Raw genomic sequence first — 20,380 nt, 5'->3', positions numbered from 1 at the left:
AACATAACTATCGTCTTAACACATCAAAACTTATTGGACTTTATTATATAACCTGACTCTTGATTCTTCTGCGACATCTAGCGTGATGTGACATCTGCTGGGAGAGCATTTCTTAACTCCACTAACCAGTAGCCAGAAAGATCACTCCCTTAGCCATTAAAAACTGGCTCTGCACACGCATCAGGTCCCATAGTGCTAGTGTCTCATAGATTCTCTGTTATCCTGAGGTGTCTGCTTCTGTGTTCGCATACTGGTTCAAGTCACCTATTTGAGCTTGTATGACAGGCAAACTTACACGTTTATGGGATAAATCCTTTCAGGTAACATGGAACTGTCCAGGTCTGTCGTCATATAAGTTCCATACACTAAAGTTAGTGTCACATGACTTTGTGCTTCCTGCAACAGGTAGTGGGCTAGTTCAAGTAGTGGGCTCCATCCACAGCAAGCAAACTACTTTAGTGCATCCCAGGCAATAACGGAAATAAGCAGGAGCAGAGTCCGCTGTTCTTCGTTCCAACAGAGATAAAAGAAATGTTCACTTTACCACATTTATGGCATGGTAGGATTAACTCTTGGGTAGAGGGAACAGTCTACCTCAAACAAAGGGGAACAAGAATTCCAAAACAGCATTACTTCCTGAATAGCTATGGTGTAAGTAAATTTATGATGCAGGACTCACGTGTGTCTTCCTGAGAGGATGCCCTGGGTCGACGTCGGTTTCGTTGTTGCCTTGGTGGGAGATTACTTCCCATTCCTGAGGAAGTTGGACGACCTTGTGTTCGCGGGAGATGTCCCAGCCAGTTCGGGATGTCAATAGGGTCAGTGTCCAAGAAAGTAAATAAGGCAGGTAGCGCTTCTGGATTGCGCAGGGTGAAACTCCTCTGATACCGACAGTGGGTACCCCCAACGGTATGTAGCTCTCTTTCTTCTGGCGAGGTCTAGTAGCGGCTTCATAAATACGTGATAAATACGGAAAGATTTTGATTGTGGCACCATCTAGTTCGGGATCCTCCGCTTCCCAGGCCTTACGTAAGATCTGTTCTTTATGCACGTAGTGATGTACCCTACAAATGACATCTCTTGGTCTTAGGGGATCAGTGGGTTTAGGGCCCAGTGCACGGTGTATTCTGTCAATGACAATACGATCGGGCAGCTCAATACCTGGGAGGCTGCGAAAGATGGCGATCGCTGTGTCAGCTAAATCTTCCGGTCCTGTGGCCTCTGGGAGTCCCCGGAGGCGCAAATTGTTTCTGCGACTCCGGTCCTCCATTTCTTCTAAGCGTAGCTGTTGTTCTTGTAACGCTTCTGCCTGCATATTCTGGTTTTCCTCCATAGCTGACATTCGGCGTTCTAGTACTGGCAAGGAACTCTCTCCTGATTCTATTCTCACAGCCAGAGCGCTGACATCCGCCCTCACTGCTTTCATTTCTTTGTGGTGTGCAGCCTCTACTGTAGCTATAAGAGCTGCAATATCATTTTTAGTTGGAAGTGCCTGTAACAGGGCACGGAGCTCTGTGTCTACTCCAGGAGACTGACCTGAGGGCTGTGAAGGTTCTCCAAATGTAGAGCGGAGGTCCGTGGGGAAGCTGGCATAGCTGTCTGCCGCTTGTGTGTCTCTCTGTAGTGGTGGGGAGCTGTTCATCTCCTGTCCCCCTGTATGTCCTGTACGTGCCGCCGCCATCTTTAGCTCCAGGGAGCCGAGGAGAGATAGCTGGAATCTCCTCCGAAGTTCACCTGAAGTAGATGGCAGAGGGGCAGACTTGGTCGGCTTGCTGCTCCTTTTTTGTGGATTTCCGTCTGGCTGAGTGCATCGTTTAAGGTCGTAAGCTAAAATAGCCGGGGTAGGGGTAGAACGGCCGGGAGCTCAGCAGATGCATGTCCTCAGCCAGCCATGTCCAGCTATTATTTTATTTTTAGCCCAAGTACAAACAATGCTTTCTTTTCTGATTATTGTTTTTATTTATTTTTTCTAACACCTTTTCCTAAATCATCTTTTGGGACAGCACCTGAGAGAGTATAGCTCTATCCACTGTGTGTTTGTGTGTTGTTTTTTTTTTTTTTTTTTTTTTTGTCATTGCCTTTCTGGTCTTGGTGACCACCCAAGTAACACTGTCCCCAAAACGGTACAGAAGGTTCCTGTCTGACACTGTCAAGAGAGGATGACAGTAACCAGAAGGAAGACCTTTTCTTTTTCATGTCTCTTAAAAGGAGGTTTCTTTTTTATGAAGACAAGTCTATAAGGTTTGGAGTAAGCAGCCAAAGCTAGATGCAGCTTTTTTGTAAGTCTCTAAAAATACAGACCTAGCATTTGAGGATTTGGGGATCTTTAAGCATGCTATTGACAAGAGTTGATTCTCTGCTTAAAAAATTGTGGGAATCGGTTTGATCAAATTTGAAAGCTGGATATGAACTCTAGTTGTAGCTAGGGATCTGCAGTACTAGCAAGTTCAGTTTTAAAGAAGAAGAAAAAAAATTAAAATCCTATAGAGGCTGGTCCCCCTTGAGATGAGGTTTTGGAGCCCTTCCAAACTCTGATGATAGCTGTAGGGTATATCGCTGATGCCTCTGCTGAGTTAATTCATGTCTGCCAGATCCTCTGCTCTTACAAATTGCGCTGGTAGGGCACTATGGTTAACGATGTGGTCTGGGGATTCAGCCTCTAAAGTAAAGCTTTTCAGGGTCTTTTGGTCTGGAATTGGAAGCTGTTTTAGATCTCACAGCTGACAAGTAGGCTTTCCCCATGAAGAAAAAGGTCCCTTAGGACGGTCTAAAAGGATGAACATTTCTACTGTCCCAAGTGAGCAAACCAGCAATTTTAGAAGGTGAGTCAGCGCTGAGCTGTTTCAACTGTCCTGACCCTTTATTTTCTGCCTATGCACTATGCATAGTTTTACTGCCCTTTTTCTTGCTTTAAAGGCCTTCACTTCTGATGATGTCTTGACATGTTTGTGAGACGCTTTGCCATAATAAATTAATTTAAAAACTGTGGCCTTCCAGTGGAAGCCTTTTCATCCAGGGGGTCATTGCACAAGGTTGCAAGCTAGAGTTATCGGAACATCCCTAGAAAGTTTTCTTTTTTGTGACAGCTTCCAATGGCCTGGGAGAAATCTCTGGCTACTATATTCCTTTTCAAGGAGTTACTTTCAGCTCATTCCGGCCCGGTCACATGATCCTGCTCCCATGTCAGCCAGCGTGGCTGCAAGATAGAGCAAAGAGTGACAACAGATGGGCCATTGAAACTATGCGTGATGTCACGCTCCCAGGCGTTACTAGGAGCAATCTCTTTTCTCCCCTCTAGCCCGGGCTGGCTGAAACTGGAAATATCACATGACTGGACTGGAGCAGCCCGATATTGGGTAACTACAAAGATCTTTCTTACACAGGTTAGTCAAAATAGTTGTTAGGAGGGGACAGTTTTAAGATTAGTTTTGGCCAAAATCCTGCTTCAACTTTGTCAATCCCAGCAGGTCAGCAGACAAGGTTACATCCCTGCCTGCTACAACAGTTTCTTCTTCAAAATTGGGACGAATGACTGTAATCTCTGGAAAATACTTTAAAGCTCCCCAGCTAGTTAAGATTCCCTCTGATGGAGGAATCGAGACTAATTGTCAGGAGCGGGTTGGTGTGAAACTTTCCAGTTACCCAAAGGCTCACGATGGAGGCTAGTGCTTGGGGCTGGGATGCGCATCTCAACGGAAAGATGGTTTTAGGGTATCTGGACAAGGAAAAAGCAATAAATTCCTGTAATTGGAGGGAACTTTAGCTCTACTATTCTTTCACCAGATTCTTCCGCGAGAGCAGTTTCAGGTCTTTTTGGACAATGCTTAGGCAATATTGTATATTTCAATGCAAGTGGGCACCAGGAGCAAGGTTCTCTTGATATTAGCAGAAGAGATTGAGATGGCCTGAGCAGAAAATTACATATTGGCAGTGCACCCAAAAGGGGAACTGAATCTTGTGGCAGATTTCCCGAGCATTGTCCAAATGGATTCTGCATGAAGACCTTTTTCGGATGATCGTAGAAGGGGGTGTTGGACTGGTGGACCTTTCCGATAACAGAAAAAGTAGTTTTGGGAAGAGAACACTTCTTTAATCATGAAAGTTCAGTTTTTTTTTTTTTTCTCATTTTGGATAGAGTAAGGGAGGGTCATAACCCCGGTCAGTTTATTTTTTTTGTTATTGTTGTCCCATGGGGACATTTCACTTCCTGTCCCATAGCCAAACAGGAGTTGAGACAAAATCCCTGCAAATTAAGGCAATTCCTTGGGGACCACCGTGTCACCAGAACAAGTGTACCCATTGGAAAATGTCCCTTTTTTACTTTTCTGGGAACAACCCAAAATTTAGGGTTTTCTTTTACTTTCGGTGATAATGGTAAACAGGACAAATAGAGAGGGTGACTCTCCCTAAAGGGGGCATAGACAGCAATAAAAAACTGACAAGTGTTCCAATCCCTCTCCACTCTGTCCTAAAAAGTTTTGCCTTTTAGTTCTACTTTTAAGGTTTAAATGGATACATCTCTTTGATCTGTCAATGCCGAGTAAATACCATCTCCATTTTGCATCTGAAAGGTGTTGATCAACACGGTCAGCCTTTTTTTTGTGTGTGTGTGTGTGTGTGTGTGTGTGTGTGTGTGTGTGTGTGTGTGTGTGTGTACACGCTAGAGCTCCTGAGTTAAAAAGTGGGAGAGGGGAGGAAGGTATGTCATCAGGGCGGAAGGAATGAACAATCTACACATGGCCCTGTGTACTTTTGATGGTTTTATTTTTTTTATTTTTTTTTTAAGTGTGTGCAGAACACCCAGTGTCCTAAACTAGTAAATCCACAGTACCACGGGCTTTCTCAATGCAGGTTCTGGTAGTGAGGAAATGCTCCCCGGATGCAGCTTTTTTTTTTTCCCTTTGCTTTTGCCACTGCTCTTAAAGACATGTACAATGCAGGGACAGTGCTCACTGCTTGTCCTAAATCATCTGTGGTGTCCGAGCCGGGAGAGAAGACTGAAAGGGCTGACTGCTTGCAGGACCTTGGATTAAAGTTGTTTCAAACCTCAGGCATGAAATATGAAAAAAGCGCAACTCTATGCTGTGTACTTGCGCCTCTCCAAAGCACTGAGTGATTTTTCTGCTGCCTGGTTCCTCTGTTAACAGCATGAGTCACTTATGCCATTTTTTCGAACATCAAGAGTTAAAAAGGTGATGATAGAGGGATCTTCAGCACTCAGCCTGTGACTGATATCCACAACTGTGCTTGTTCTCTGTGAAGAGGGATGTCCCTTCCCTCCAGTCAGGGCTCACAACTGTCCTCAGGCTCTGTGTAGACTTCCAATCCCCACCCCCTGCTACTAGAGCTGAAAAAAAACTAATCTTTTGTGTTTTTAGAACCATCTACAGAAGAAATTGCTGCAGATAAACAGGTACAACTTATAGGAGGATTTGTGTATCACCTAAGAATAGTCACTTCACTGGGTATATGTAAGGGTTTTCAACGACTTTTAAGGTATGATTCTGTATTAGATCCTATCCCTAGACAAGTTTTTTCTTTTCTTGGTCAGCCCGGGGTTCAGTTTTAGGGTAGCTGAACGACTTTAAACTACATTGTATTCTCCAATGTGTGTACATGCATCCTGAAGTGTTACTTCTTGTAATCTAATCTTGTCCTATAACTTTTTTTTTTTTTTACAGCCTGCAGATCTCAAGAAAAGAATAGAGTCATTAATAGACAGGGACTACATGGAAAGAGACAAGGAGAACCCAAACCAGTACAATTATGTTGCCTAAAAAAGCCTTTGTCTCAATAGGCATCTAGTGGATAATAAAAAATTAGCCTGTTGATCCTAAGAAATTAACTTTATACAACATCGATCACTGAATGACGTATAGGTGAAGAAGAAAATATGAGAAGGTTCTTCCAACAATTTGAAAAGCCCATTTAAAGAGTACAATTTACATTTATCAAGAATGCTGTTGAACTCTTTGTTTTGCATGTTCTTTACAATGATGTGCGCAGCAAGCTGGCAGAGTATCATTCTGTGAGCTCTGGTCCGTCCAACAGACGGAAGATCGTTACATGGTCACGTGACCCCTGTTCCAGCCTCTGATACGACTATAAAAGATGTGGAATCGGCATAGTATCCTTTTGTGCTTAAAAGCTGCATGCAACCTAGTCAGCTAAACACGTGGAAAAAAAGGCTCCATGATGCCCAATCTCTGAAGCCATCTAATTAAACTTAACCTGGACATTTGGTGCTTATGTCTCTACCAAAATGAGACATTGTACAAAACACGTTGAAAGATCTGTTAATTGTGAGCTTTGATCACTAGCTCCTGTTGTAAACTTGGGGTATGTTACCTATAGAAATACAACTAATATTTAAAGTGTGGACTAAACAGAGGCATAACATGGTGGATTTCCACCATGACATTTTATGGCCATTTCATCTAAACACTATAAGCAACACTTGTTTGTACAGTATACATTTTGTTCTGTTTTTGTTATGATTGGCACATTTTTTAGCAGTTACCTTGTCCGGAATTTCTAACAAACGTATTTCATTTTGTCACATGACCTCCTGCACATGCTTGTTGCCATTGATGGAGCTTTTTGTGAGCATTCAGCAGCTGGTTTTCTAGTGATATTTGAGTGAATTGCAACCAAGGCAAAATCACTTAGGACTTTCTGTGCATTTTGTGCCTTTATTAAAGACTAGTAGAATCTATGCTCCAGAGATATGGCTGTACCTTCTCCGTAACTGAAGGTTTAATTGGGTAAAAGTTAGTTTAATTTTATAAATGTAATACTTCACTTAAAGTGGTAGTTCCACTAAAATTCAGGCTTTACTACTCAGACCCATCATATTTATGTTCAAGCCCCTTGTACTTTAAACCTAGTATAGTTTGCTCCTATATTTGTGGCAGGAGTAAATGCAGCCTTGTACAGGATTACCAGTGTTGCCTTTTTGTTTTATGTTGTCAATTAAACTATTCTGTCTTAAAGGTTGACAGACTGATCATTTTGAACATGTTTTGGTAATCTTTGGAAATTCAGCTTTTCTTGCTGTATGCCTTACTTATTGGCTAGAAGCACTGGCTGACAGAGCATATTAGGTAACATAGTACAGCATCATATGTGTTTAATGCCTGTAATCCTTTTTCATTGTTGTCTGCAGTGGTTTAACCTCCTGACTGATTTCACCAAAGTATGAGTTTATTTCTCTAGTCATGTGACACTTTCTTATGGCCACTTAGAGATGAAATATTTGCATGTAATACTTTAAGCACACAAAATCTCTATTCAGGAGGTCATTTTATATGTTTTATATGTTCACTTTTGTCCTTTGGGTTAAGTCTTTGGTTGTGAGTTATCTACTACAAAGGTGCTCACATCATTTCTGTATCTAGGAGCATACCATTCGTTGCCAGCTAGTCCATAAATTAGTTATGTTAAAGAATTTCAACTGCTAATATTTTAATTTCTGGTACTACTTTTTTTTTTTTTTCTTTTTTTAACTATTCATGAAAAGAAGAAACCTAGCTAATTGGATTATGTTGAATGGTCCCTATGTAAATTAACAGAATGTTTTGTGTAGAGTTAAAACCTGATTATAATGTGCATAATATGCATTTTCCAAGTGTTGAACAGAACTTGACATGAAATCATCTTGGAAGCAGATTAAGCACCTGGGTCTATTTGGTAAAGTAAATAACCGTGAGCATCATCTTCATCATTATCAATGCTTGGTCACCTCTTCTCTTTCCCTCTAGGCTCCGTTGTTTATAGACTACTTTTGTACAGTCCAAGTAATTGAATTGGTGCCGGGGGGGGGGGGGGGGGGACCGCTTTTTTTTCTTTGTTACTTTTATGGGGTGTTTTTAACTCTTGCTTTCTGAAAGCAGCAATACAAATAAATTATTGTATATTTGAAAAATTGCTTTTGCTGTCCAAATCCATACCTAAAGCTTGCATAATGACCTAGTTAGATACACTGTTAGGTCCCTTTCACACAGGGCAGACTGTTTTGATCAGCATAGGATCTGTGCGCTGATCCCCTGCTGATCAGAGCAGGATGGACGGATGACAGGTCTGTGTCCACTCAGTTTCTGCGGAGTGGACACAGACGGGCTCTGCTCTATGGGCCGCTGGGTGTAAGCATTTACACCCGACTACCTCCAATGGACGGATCCCCTTTTGTTTTTCTGGAGACTGGATCAGAGGTTTTTACACCCACCAGTCCATAGGGGTGAATGGACCATCCGATCAGGTTTTCCTGAAAAAATGACAAGCATATCTGATCAGAACGGCTGTGTGAAAGGGGCCTTTGCTGGCCTCATCCTTGGGTTTACTTTAGAACTTGCATGCAGTTTATGAAACTTATGACTAGTCATTTATTTTTAAGATCACCTGACAGTGTTTTTTTTTTTTTCTTTTTTTTTCTTGGTGAACTGATGTTTTAGGTGATATTTTGGATTTTTTTTTTAATATTATTTACCCTTAAGTGCCAAAATGCAGCAAATTAAAATCCTAATAAAATTTACAGTCCAAATAAATTTTAGTGCTTTTTTCTTTTTTTTTTAAGTTGTGGCCAAAAGTAAATTTTCCCATTTTTCTCGGATTTTGTTTAATCCATTTTGTGTCCTGCAACATAAAAAGTGACATATGGTTGGTTAGTTGAGTGTTTTTTGCGTACTTTTGTTGTCTTTATCGAAGCACAGGCAAGTTTTGTACAATGATACATATTTAAAAATTTCCAGCCATAATTGATTTTTCCCATTCGGGTGAAGCGATAAAGGAACCAGTTACCTGCCAGGTGATTTTAGTTATCTGGGTTCTTGGTTGGAAGATGCATTTACACTTAACACTACTGTGATAGGCCAAGATTGGCTAATCGGTTAAACTTAGTGTCACCTGTTTTCCTCGGTTACTAAATAACTCCCTTTTTTTTTTTTTTCTTTTGTATTGAATAGTGCAAGCTTTTTAAGCTGTAGTACTTACCTGGTGATCTTGCTAGTTTTTTTTTTCTGCCTCTACAAGCTTTTTGGTTGGGTGACAATAATCACAGGCTACATTTTGCGGCTCTTGCATCATTTGTCTTCTGTCCACTACACCTAAGGAATTAGGCCGCTGTGCCAACGCACAGCGTCCCAGTTTGCTTCTCCATTTTCAGCCTGGGGCCACACTCCCTGAACCCACTAGTGTTTCACAGTCATGCAGCAGAGCAGGGGGTTCTTTCTGCACATGCGGCAATGTCACAGGAAGTCCTGTGCTGCTAACTTTCTGTGCCAACAGCCCCACACACACACACACACACACACACACACACACACACACACACACACATCACCTAGTACCTGATCCCTAAGATTTAAGATTATTTTCCCATGTAGACTACTAAACCAGAAGCATTCAACCTTTTTAAAATGTTTTAACCCTAGAATGGGAGTTTTTTTCTTTTTTTTTTCTTTTATTTTGGGACCTCAGCAGTCTGTATAAACAGAGGGTTTTTTTGTCTAACCCTCTATCTTTTAAAGACCATTTGTACAAGAGATCTTTTCTGTGAAAAATTCTGCCAGGAAAATGTATCTGTAGATTCTCTTGTTAGTCTTTATACATGCCTGCCTTGTCATGTTAAGGTACTCAAGTGATTGTAGGTAAAAATGAGCATTCTTGACTCTAGCTCAAGTAGCATAATTTCAGTATGACACACTGTGGCAATCTGCTGTACCAAGGCTCTTTAGTGGAGGTCTGTAGAGTCCTGTCTTAGGGTCCTTTTACACAGGGCATAATGCGCATCTACCTGCTCAGCAGTGGATCTGTCAGCTGATCCCCGCTCAGCAGGCGGATGACAGGTCCGCCTCCGCTATGCAGAGTAGACACGGACACAGCCCTGCTGTTCTCTATAGGGTGGTCAGATGGAAATGGACCGCCTTTCCGTTTCCATCCGATCCGCTGGGCGAGTGGGAAATGGATCCCCCATCCATCTGTTTTTGGCAGACAGGATCAGATCGGATATCAGCGGACACATGTCCGCTGATATCCGCCACTCCATAGAGATCAATGGCTGGTCTGATTTAGCTCTGCCTGAAAAACTGACAGGCAAACCTGGTCAGACTGCCCGTGTGAAACCAGCCTTAAGCTACCATAGATGATTATGATGATGATTATTATTTATATCTTTTTTTTTTTTTTTTTTGCTTTTTGTTTTGTTTTTTTGTGTGCTTAGCCAGCAGGCTGAACAAAGAAAAATAAACTGATTCCCTCATTCACGCAAGTGCGATGTTTGGATGAACCCCAAAAGGACATTGTATTCTGACAACAGGATTAACTGCTGGCAAAATTCACAAATTCACTGATCAGTGGCTTTAGCTGCTGATCAAGACAAGTTTTACAACTTTCTCCTTTGACAGAAGTCAATCAAATAATTTTTTTTTTTAATTTTTTTTTTTTTTTTAGCTGGGATAGTCTCACACCAATTGAAATTCAGCCATTCCCTGCTAAAGCAGTTGAATTTTGATTCATCTATGACCAGCTTTTAGGTGATCCCACTTTTTTTTTTTTTTTATTTTTTTTTTTTAGCCCAACTGTTCAATCTTCGAAATGTGTTGGACCACAAACTGGGTTTCAAACGCTAGAGGGTGAAGTATATAAATGTTGTTGTATAATCTATTCTTTACTGTATTCTAATTAATATATGGGGAAGCTTGGCCAGGTGACTCAGCTAAGTGTTTTTTTTTTTTTTTTTTTTTTTCTTTTTTAAACATTATCAAAAAACAGTTTGTCACTCTAAATAAAGCTAAAAGTCTGACTAAGCATTAATAGCCTCAGAATGATTTGGTGATTTAACTGAAACAAATGATTGGTGGGGCTGCTAGTGACAATTTTTTGTTATTGCACCACATTTATTGGTGTTTTTTTCACTTAATAAAGGTAAAAAAAATTCTCTTTAAATGCATCTATTTAGCTGCAAAAGCAAAGTTTGACCCAAAGTTGCAACATGGTACTTCACTACAGATGTTCTTTGTGGTAGATGAAGCAAAGTTAGTGTAGTGTTTTTTAAAAATGTCTCCATGGGGGGGGGGGGGGGACATTTTTTTTGACCCACGTTTTAACAATAATCTCAATAACCTAGTTTAGCTCTGAATTGGACTTGCATAATACAGGTTTCAGTTAAGCCACCCATTTGAAACGGCAACTATCTAACTGAAAAGATACAGGGTATCAAAGCATTCATCTGCATATATTCAGTGCTGAGTGGAAGAAAACACTGCAAAAGTACATGACAATATTAGAGCGATTTGTCACCTTATTTTTAATCTTTCTTTTTACAATGATGTGCTTAGAGGGGGTTTGAGCTAAATGAGCAAAGCTTAAAGAGTACAGCAGCATTCAGAAATGTAATATACTTAGGTCATTTTTCAGTATTTTGGAGTGAAAATATTGCCCAGTTTGTTTTTTGGGGTAGCATTTTCATTCCAGTGGTAGGTTTAAAGAAACATTACGTGTGTCTGTTCACTGTATCAAAACTCAATGTGATTTAAAAAGGCATGTGAAAGCATCACATCCTTTTATGGCAAAACTCAAAACCTTTTTAATGTTTCATATGACAAGGGTACAAGGTCTTTCTAAGTTGATGATAAATAATGTAAATATGTGTCCCTTCAAAGAAGAGTGAGTCTGTATCTAGGTATTTTGTGTCATTTAATAAATATTAAACAGTTTTGTGTTGCTAAATAGTTTCTTTTCATAGTTATTGATCCTGGTGTGTGATTGGCAATTTGATCGACCAGCATTCCTCATAATGGCCTACTACACAAAAGGAGTGATAAAAAGTACAAATAATGGTGTTCTCTTTTGGTAAACAATGCTTTCCTTTTTTGCTCCACTCGAAGGCTGAAATCGCGTTGGTAACAATAATACCCCTTTGCGTTGGGTTTTTGAGTTCCCACTGTGCTTGGAATATCTACATTTGAAGCTTGGTTCCAAAAAGGCTTCTTTTAACTCCAGTTACAATAAAAATTAGCACTAAATTATATATGATCAGATGTAAATTTGCTTTCTTTACTTTTTGCAGTAGTTCAGCAACTTTGAGATTATTTCTCTAATCAGTTGAATGCCATGAATAAAGGGTTCACTGTTGGCCTGAACTTAAGAAGGAAGAGTTGATAGCGAGGCTATCTCCCCCCCCCTTTTTCCAAATGGCCACCGCAAATACCAAACCGCATTAGTAAGTGACTTTTGGAGAATCCTCATCCTGGGCACCTTGTTTCAGGGAACTTGGTTGTCATCAGTCTTGTTTTCCCTATCAACTTTCTGAAACATCGGGTGATTGACTGTATGTGCAGCATAGGACCATCCTACTAGAGCAGTGGTCTCCTGGCTTTTTGCTTGATTTTATCTGGGCTTGTGGCACTATTCCATCCACAGACGACAATTGGGCATGTGTCCTCCCATTTACGCCAACAATTGAGCATATGTCCTCCCACTGACACCAATGAAGGGCCACAATTCCTCCCAATGACACCAACAATGGGGCACAGTTGTGTAACTCAAGAATAAAAAAAAAAATTAAATCACTTAACTTCTCCCCCATCTAACCTGCCCACTTACACAGTAGAGTGGTCCACAGACTTAACAATAGACCTTGATGCAGAAGACTGGTCAAATATATGGACTAACACAAAAATCTCATCCCACAATATAATTGCCCAGGAAGCGAACTATAAGGTTCTCATGAGGTGGTACCTAGTTCCAGCTAGGATTTCTAAATTTCTCCCAAATTACCCCTCGGTATGCTTCCGAGGCTGTGGTGAGAAAGGCACTCGTGCCCATATATGGTGGACCTGCCCGATTGTCCAGAAATTTGGGGTGACGGTATTCCGTATGGCTTCCACTTTACTCCAAAGTACCACAGACCCTGACCCGTCTTTAGCATTACTAAACCATATCACAATAGAGTGCACTAAATCCCAGACACATCTCCTCCTTCAACTCAATACAGCAGCTAAACAGACATTAGCTAGGGCCTGGAAAACCCCGAAACTGAACCTCATCGAAGTTAAGAATAGGATTAACCAAGCCACGATACACAGTAAAATTGAAGCTACAAGAACAATGTGGAGTCCCTGGGTTGAACACTTTCTACTCCCGATTTTGACAAACACCTACTTAGAGCCTTAGTCCTCTTGGGGAAACCTCAGACCAAAATCCACAGCATTTCAATGCCCAATACGACCCCCGACCACCTTCTTCCAACTCCTTTCTCTTTCCTTTTTTCGTTCCCCTCTTTCCTCTGTCCTTTCCCCCTCTCCCTTCCTATCTACCACCTTACCCATAACCTCATAACTGGTAATGCTACCTAATCATTACACAAGGTTTACTAAGTTCTGACCCTCTAGATGTTTGAGGATAATTCTCACCTCAATCGCACCTGGGTTGTCTTCTCTTCCCTTATACACCGTAATAAACCTGAAGCTTTCACACTTCTTACTAAAATGATTATCCCCTGTACTTAGTCATGATAACTGTTTCTTCATGTTAATATCTCAACGTACAAAAAAAAGTTGTGTAGAATACGTTGTTAACTGTCACACATTGATTACTGGTTGATATTAATGTTGTCTTTTCAATAAAAAAAGTTTGAACAGGAAAAAAAAAAACTGAATTTAGCTCAGCCGCCTCCATGCTTGACAAAACAAAAAACTCACAGCCCACCGTACATCTCAATGAGGCAAAAAGTTTAATCGTATGGAAAGCTTGTGTTGTAGAACCAGAAGTGCTATTGTGTTGTATATATTGTCCTCTCTATTAGCACTAAACTACTTAAGAGGAGAAACGTAGATGGAGTTGTACTCCCTGGTAGCTGGCAAGATTGTCCTGGTGAGGTAAAGGAGTAAAGATGAACCACAGAAAGCACAGATGTTGCATCAAAGTCCCAGCTCCAAATGAACACAGACCTGTGGCAAATGGTGAAGACAACCAAACACTGGATTAAATGTTTCCGGAGGCTGGTAGTGGGCCAGAGGAGGTTCAAATTTCACGAATAAGATGTAAAAGTGAAGTGAGATATTCATGTATTCAATTGTGAAATAACTCTGTATCCTAGATTCCCTCCCACTAAAAATAGATGCACAGTCTATGTAGAGCACTGGGCTACCAATAAGATTCCTGTGGAGTCCTTTGGAGTGCATAGTCCGGACTAAGTAGGTTGTTACACAGTCAATGTTCCTTCAAGATAAATTATTGAATGGGTACTTATCCGGTCTTGGGGTGTTTCATCAAACTCGATGTTTGGTCATCACAGGTTATGCCATGCTTCAAATCCTCAGGATGATATTGTTGTGGTCACAACATCAGAGGTGGTCACATAAAGCGCCTGACCGGTTTCACCTGACTTCTGGCTGCTTTAGAGGCTAAATCAGAGAGCGCCCTTTGATTTAGCCTCTGAAGTAGCCAGGAGAAGCATTGAGTTTGATGAAGCACCCCAGGACCGGATAAGTACCCATTCAATAATTTATCTTGACGGAATATTGACTGTGTAACGGCCTACTTAGTCCGGATTATCCACTCCAAAGGATTCCACAGGAATCTTATTGGTAGCCCAGTGCTCTACATAGACTGCATCTATTTTTAGTGCGAGGGAGGGAGTTTAGGATACAGAGTGATTTCACAAATATATGAAAGATGCTTCACTTTCACATCTTGTGTCTGACATTTGAACCTCCTCTAGACCACTTCTATCAGCCTCCGGAATCATTTAATCCAGTGTTTAGTTGTCTTCACCATTTGCCATCGGTATGTGTTAATTTGGAGCTGGGACTTTGATGCAACATCCATGCTTTCTGTAGTTCGTCTTCACACCTTTACCTCACAGGACAATCTTGCCAGCTACCAGGCAGGGTGTACAACTCCATCCTTGTTTAAGTGGTTTAGTGCTAATATAGAGGACATTATATACAATATATACAACACAATAGCACTTGTGGTTCTACAATACAACTGTAGAGGTGGTCACACTCTTAGCAGTGTATGTGTCTTGTCATGTGTGTGTTTTTATATTTAGCATTCCATAACTTTTTCAAACCATTAATCTTTTTGCCTTATTAAGATGTACAGTGGGCTGTGAGTTTTGTTTTCTCAGGCATGGAGGCGGTTGAGCTAAATTCATTTTTTTTTATTCTTAAGTTACACGTATATGATTTTTGCCAAAAGCTCCCGCTCCTATCCTTTTTTTCCCCTCCTCATCCATTTGATGAGGATACAGACTTCAAGTTTATTCTAGTTTATTCTCATTTATATTAGCAAATATAGGCTTTGCTTTGAGGGTTCTTTCTTTTTCCAGTGTTGCAATGAGGCACAATTCCTCCCAATGACACCAACATTGGGGCACAATTCCTCCCAATTACCCCATCAATTGGGCATATGTCGTCCTGATGCCAACCAAGGGGCACAATTTCTCCCAATGATGCCAACCAAGTGGCACAATTTCTCCCAATGATGCCAACCAAGTGGCACAATTTCTCCCAATGGTGTCAACGATGGGGGCACGATTTTCTCCCAATGATGCCAACGATGGGCATATGTCCTCCCACTGACACCATTAAAGGGGCACAGCTCCTCCCAATGATACTAACAATCGGGTACAATTCTTCCCACTGACACCAACGATGGCCCATTGCTTACTTCCACTGACACCAGGACAGTTTCTGTTCCCACTGGCATCAATCCCCCCCTCCCCCTCCCCCCCCCCCCCCCCCCCCCCCCCACAGTCTGAAGGACAGTATACTGGCCCTTTCTTTAAAAAGTTTGGCAACCCCCTGATCTAGGGGGTCATCTAATCAGGATTCAGTAAGACCATGCCACTGTGGTGGAATACATCAACCATTAGTTAGGAAACAAGTCTCACCACAGCAAGAGAAGTAATTCAGGTCCAGCCTTGTCCATCCCATATATAGAGAATTATAAGACAAACTTCCTTAGTAGACAGTGCCTGGACCTGAACGAGTGGTCCCTACATTCAGAGGGTGTCTGATGGCCTGTGTCAGAGGTGGGGTACACAGGATGTAAACCTCCTGGCCTCCATGTTCCAAAATAAACTGGACTGGTTTCTCTCCAGACACAGGCCTTTTTTTTGGTGGAAGCAGTGGATGGTGGCTCTGAGGTCAATACACAATGACCTATGCCTTTCCTTCCCTGAAGCTTATTTCTTACCTGTTTTGTAGGATCAAGATGAAGGGCATTCCAGTATATCTCTTTGCTCAGGACTGGCCCAGGCAGATGTGGTACGCCAACCTGGTAAGATTCCTGACGTACACTTCATAGACTTTCCCAGATCATCAGGATCTTTAGTTTCAAAGGCTGGTTTACTAAAGCTACTATGCACAAGGTCTAACATCGGATGTGAAAGGTATACTTCACTTGGTGTGAGGCTCAGGGCTTTCATACTAGACATTTCTGTCGTACTATTCCACTCCTTCATGAAGCGGAGTTTTGACCAGCAAGGGCCTGGTCTCTGCCCTATCTAGTCCGTTTCAGAGACCGTTAAGACCATTGTACTTGGATCCTCCCACATAGCTCCCGCTGCTTGTTCCCATGACTTTCTGGGGTCTGAATATGGTTCTCTCTGCACTTCCTAAATCATTGTTCGCATCTTATTAGCGAAATTCCGCTTTATTCTCAACCACAAGGTGGTATTTCTTGTAACCTTTATTTCTGCAAGACGAGCATCCAAACTGGGAACTTTATCCTGCAAATAACCCTTTATGGCAGACCACGGTCTGGTTCCAAAACGATTCTCTCCCTTCCGGACCCATGGTTACGCCATTTAGGAGCCGGGTCTGTCTTCCAGCTTCCACTGCTTTCATAACAGCAGAGCAGAGAGAGGGAGGCAGGACAGACGGTGAGCTAGAGGCACAGTAGCACTGGGGGGTGGAGCTGCCTGAGAACTTTCCAGATTAACCAGCAGGTGACTGGTTGCTAGCACACAGCGGTCCTAGCAACCAATCACCAGCTTGTTAATATGCAAAGTTAACTTCCAACCTCCATCTTGTGCTAGTGTGCCTCTTGCTCTCTACTCTGTGCCTGTGTAAGATAGAGTACTTGGCTCTGAAGGATGGGGGGAGGTGGGATCTCTGTGTTGGTATGATGTGATGATAAAGTATTATTGCCCTGATTTGAAGGGGGCAGAAAGCACTAATATGGAGGGGGTGAAGGGGGGCAGTGCTGTTGGGGCAGAGGACACTACTGGGGGGGGGGGGATGGGAGTGATGTCAAAAGGGGCAAAGGATACTGCTGTGAGGGATGGTGCTGTGGATGTGATGTGAAGGGGGCGAAGACGCTACTGTAGAAGACAGTGCTGTGGGGGGTGATGTGAAGGGGGCTGAGGACACTACTGTGGGGGATGATGAGAGGGGTAGAGAACACTGCTGTAGGGGGTATGATGTGAAGGTGAGTTGAGGACACTGCTGTGAATGAAGGGGGTAATGTAAAGGGGAAGATTGTGATATGCAGAGTGGACTGAGGACACTGATGTAAGAATAGGATTGTGATAAATGAGGGGGATGTAATGTGAAGGATCTGAATCATTGGACAAACATGGGATTTGAACCTCTGCTGAAAGAAAAAAATTACTGATCGAACCTTTTATAAATTTTAGTTCATAACCCCTCGACTAGAACAAGATCTGTTAATGGGCTGGATGAGTCAAAGGATTCTCTATTCAGAGATCATGTTACAGGCCGTGTACACTATGAAATGACTTTTTCCCTCCCCATATAACAACCCGTTTTTACATCAGTGTCTTCAGTCTGCCACACATCAGTCTCCCCCCTTCACATTAGTGTCGACTGCCCTTTCACATCAAACTGCCCCCTCTTTACATAACCCTCCACAGGACTGCCCCTCTTTACATCAATATTCAATAAATAGTAGCACTAAAGAACACATATGTCATATGAACAGAATGTCCCTGTAAACATAAACTAGTGTCCAAATGGTGACGTATAGTCAAAGGGAAATGATCTGCAGTGAATGAAGGTGAACAGTGTATCAGTCCCTTCTGCTTCCCAAATCTCAATTCGGATGTCATCAAACTCATAAAAGGATGGGGTACGCTTACCGGAACTGTTGGATTCTACTGCCATAAGCATAGAATCAGTCGAGCTGTGTGCCACTATGGGCAGGTGTGTGAAGTGGTCGAAGGCAGATGGAGCCTCTGTAGGGCCTGGATGTCGCCTCTGGATACACGGGAAATGGGCCAGAAACTGGTTCCAAGGTAGAAGCTGTTTTTCAAATCCCAAAAGTATATGGAAAAAAAGAGGGGTGCCTCCACATAGCGTAAATCAGGGTAATTTATTGACTAAAAAACCGCTATACATGAAAGTGATCACAAATATAAAAATATAAAAACGGCAGTGTATAGGGTATAAAAACCGCCCTATACCCTATACCCTTTATACCCTATACACTGCCGTTTTTATATTTTTATATTTGTGATCACTTCGACCACTTCACACACCTGCCCATAGTGGCACACAGCTCGATTGATTCTATGCTTATGGCAGTAGAATCCAACAGTTCCGGTAAGTGTACCCCATCCTTTTATGAATTTGATGACATCTGAATTGAGATTTGGGAAGCAGAAGGGACTGATACACTGTTCACTTTCATTCACTGCGGATCATCACGATTTCCCTTTGACTATACGTCACCATTTGGACACTAGTTTATGTTTACAGGGACATTCTGTTCATATGACATGTGTGTTCTTTAGCGCTACTATTTATTGAATATTGGTACACGTTTTGGTCACATGGTTTGTAGCAGCTTTGAATTTTTTTTTTTTTTTTTTTAAGGTAGCACATCAACCATTTTTCTCACTCCCTCTTTACATCACCCCCCAACAGCATTGCCACGCTTCACAGAACTTGCCCCCACTTTTCATCACCCCCCACAGCACCTGTCTCCCTTTACATCCCTCCCCCTACATCATTCCCCACCTACCTTTAAGTCACATCACCCCATGCCTACCAACACTCTTTCCAACACACACAAACAATACCAAGCTCTGCCCCCCCCACACACACACACACACACACTCCCACACACACTTTGAGCACTGCCCCTTTCATGTCATGCCCTGTCTCCCCCACCTTCACAGCCATGTACTTTTGCGCATCTTCACTCTTACCTTACACAGAGCGGAGAGAAGGAGGCAGGATAGCAATGAACGGAGAGTGGAAGGCACAGCAGCACTGGATGAAGGGTGGGAGCTGCCAGGGTAAATTTGTCATATTAAGCTGGTGCCTGGCTGCTAGGACCCACCAGCGTCCTAGCAAATCGCCTGGTAGTTATTCTGGAAAGTTAACTTGTGTAGCTCCCACTCTCACCTTCCATCAAGTGCTGCTGTGCCTCCCGCACCTAAGTTTATTGCTATCCTGCCTCCCACTTGCAGCTCTGCCTTGAGAATGACAGTGGCAAAGGCCAGGGGCAAAGAAGCGGCTACTAAATGGTGCGACCTCAGGTTCAGATGTAACAGTGGCTCGTTCCGGATCCAGACCGCAGTCCGCTATTTAGTGATGATGAATCGTTTTCTGTGGCATATACAGCACATTGGTGCAAGTCTAAAATTCACAAAACCTTTTATTAGTTTGTGGACCTGTTTTGACGTGTGCAAATCAACATAGGCCAAAGACTAGTATGTTGGAATTCCCAGGGCCAGTGCACAGCCACTTACACAGCAATATGCTGAATGAAAGTAATACATTCTTCTTAATAAAACATTCTGGACGGTCTACATTTCCTGCCTTTTGCTGTCCCTGCAGTTTGTATATCTGTATTAGTAAAATGGTGTATTATAAGTTCATCCATTCTGGGTACATACATATAGAACTGAACTGCTCAGAGTAGGATAATGATCTGCCAACAAAAACTAGAAAAAAAGTAACTATTTCTAGGGGTTCAGGCACTGAGTGGGAGAGCTGTCTCTTTCAGCCACTCTACCTTTGACTGTGGTGTGTTTGTAAGGCTCAAAAATCTGAAAGTGTTGGATTTTTAAATGTGGATAAGAACACAATACGGACAGATGTATAATAACGTATACTGTATGTTTTATGTGTTCTTTCCACGCAGAGTTCCTCTCCAGCCCCTGATGAGGAACTCTCTTTGGTCCGCACCCATACAAAAAGATAGCTTTATATGAAGGTGTGGTGCCCTGTTTCTGAGATGTAGGAACATGGAGGTGAACAATCGATTAGTGATAGGTTGAAACAATATTTCAGCCATGGTGTTTTATGTTTGTTAGGGGCAGGGCTTGTTAGGGTCAATGTTCATTTGGGGTTAGGTGCAAGGCTTGTTAGGGCCAATGTTCATTGGGGTTAGGCTCGTTAGGGGC

General features: G+C 42.2%; 1 protein-coding gene across 1 annotated transcript in view; it reads left to right on the top strand.

Annotated features, from left to right (window-relative positions):
* The window catches only part of CUL4B (cullin 4B), a 121,012-nt gene extending 109,288 nt beyond the window's left edge, over window positions 1-11,724 (top strand). The window contains exon 21 of the mRNA XM_073599448.1: window positions 5,682-11,724. Coding sequence (XP_073455549.1) covers window positions 5,682-5,777 — 96 coding nt within the window. The 3' untranslated portion in view covers window positions 5,778-11,724. The remainder of the gene's footprint in view (window positions 1-5,681) is intronic.
* The last annotated feature ends 8,656 nt before the right edge of the window (window positions 11,725-20,380 follow it).

This window comes from Aquarana catesbeiana, linkage group LG09 (assembly GCF_042186555.1).
Source record: "Aquarana catesbeiana isolate 2022-GZ linkage group LG09, ASM4218655v1, whole genome shotgun sequence".
In the NCBI taxonomy this organism is placed as follows: Eukaryota; Metazoa; Chordata; class Amphibia; order Anura; family Ranidae; genus Aquarana; species Aquarana catesbeiana.
This window is presented reverse-complemented; position numbering and strand designations above follow the sequence as displayed.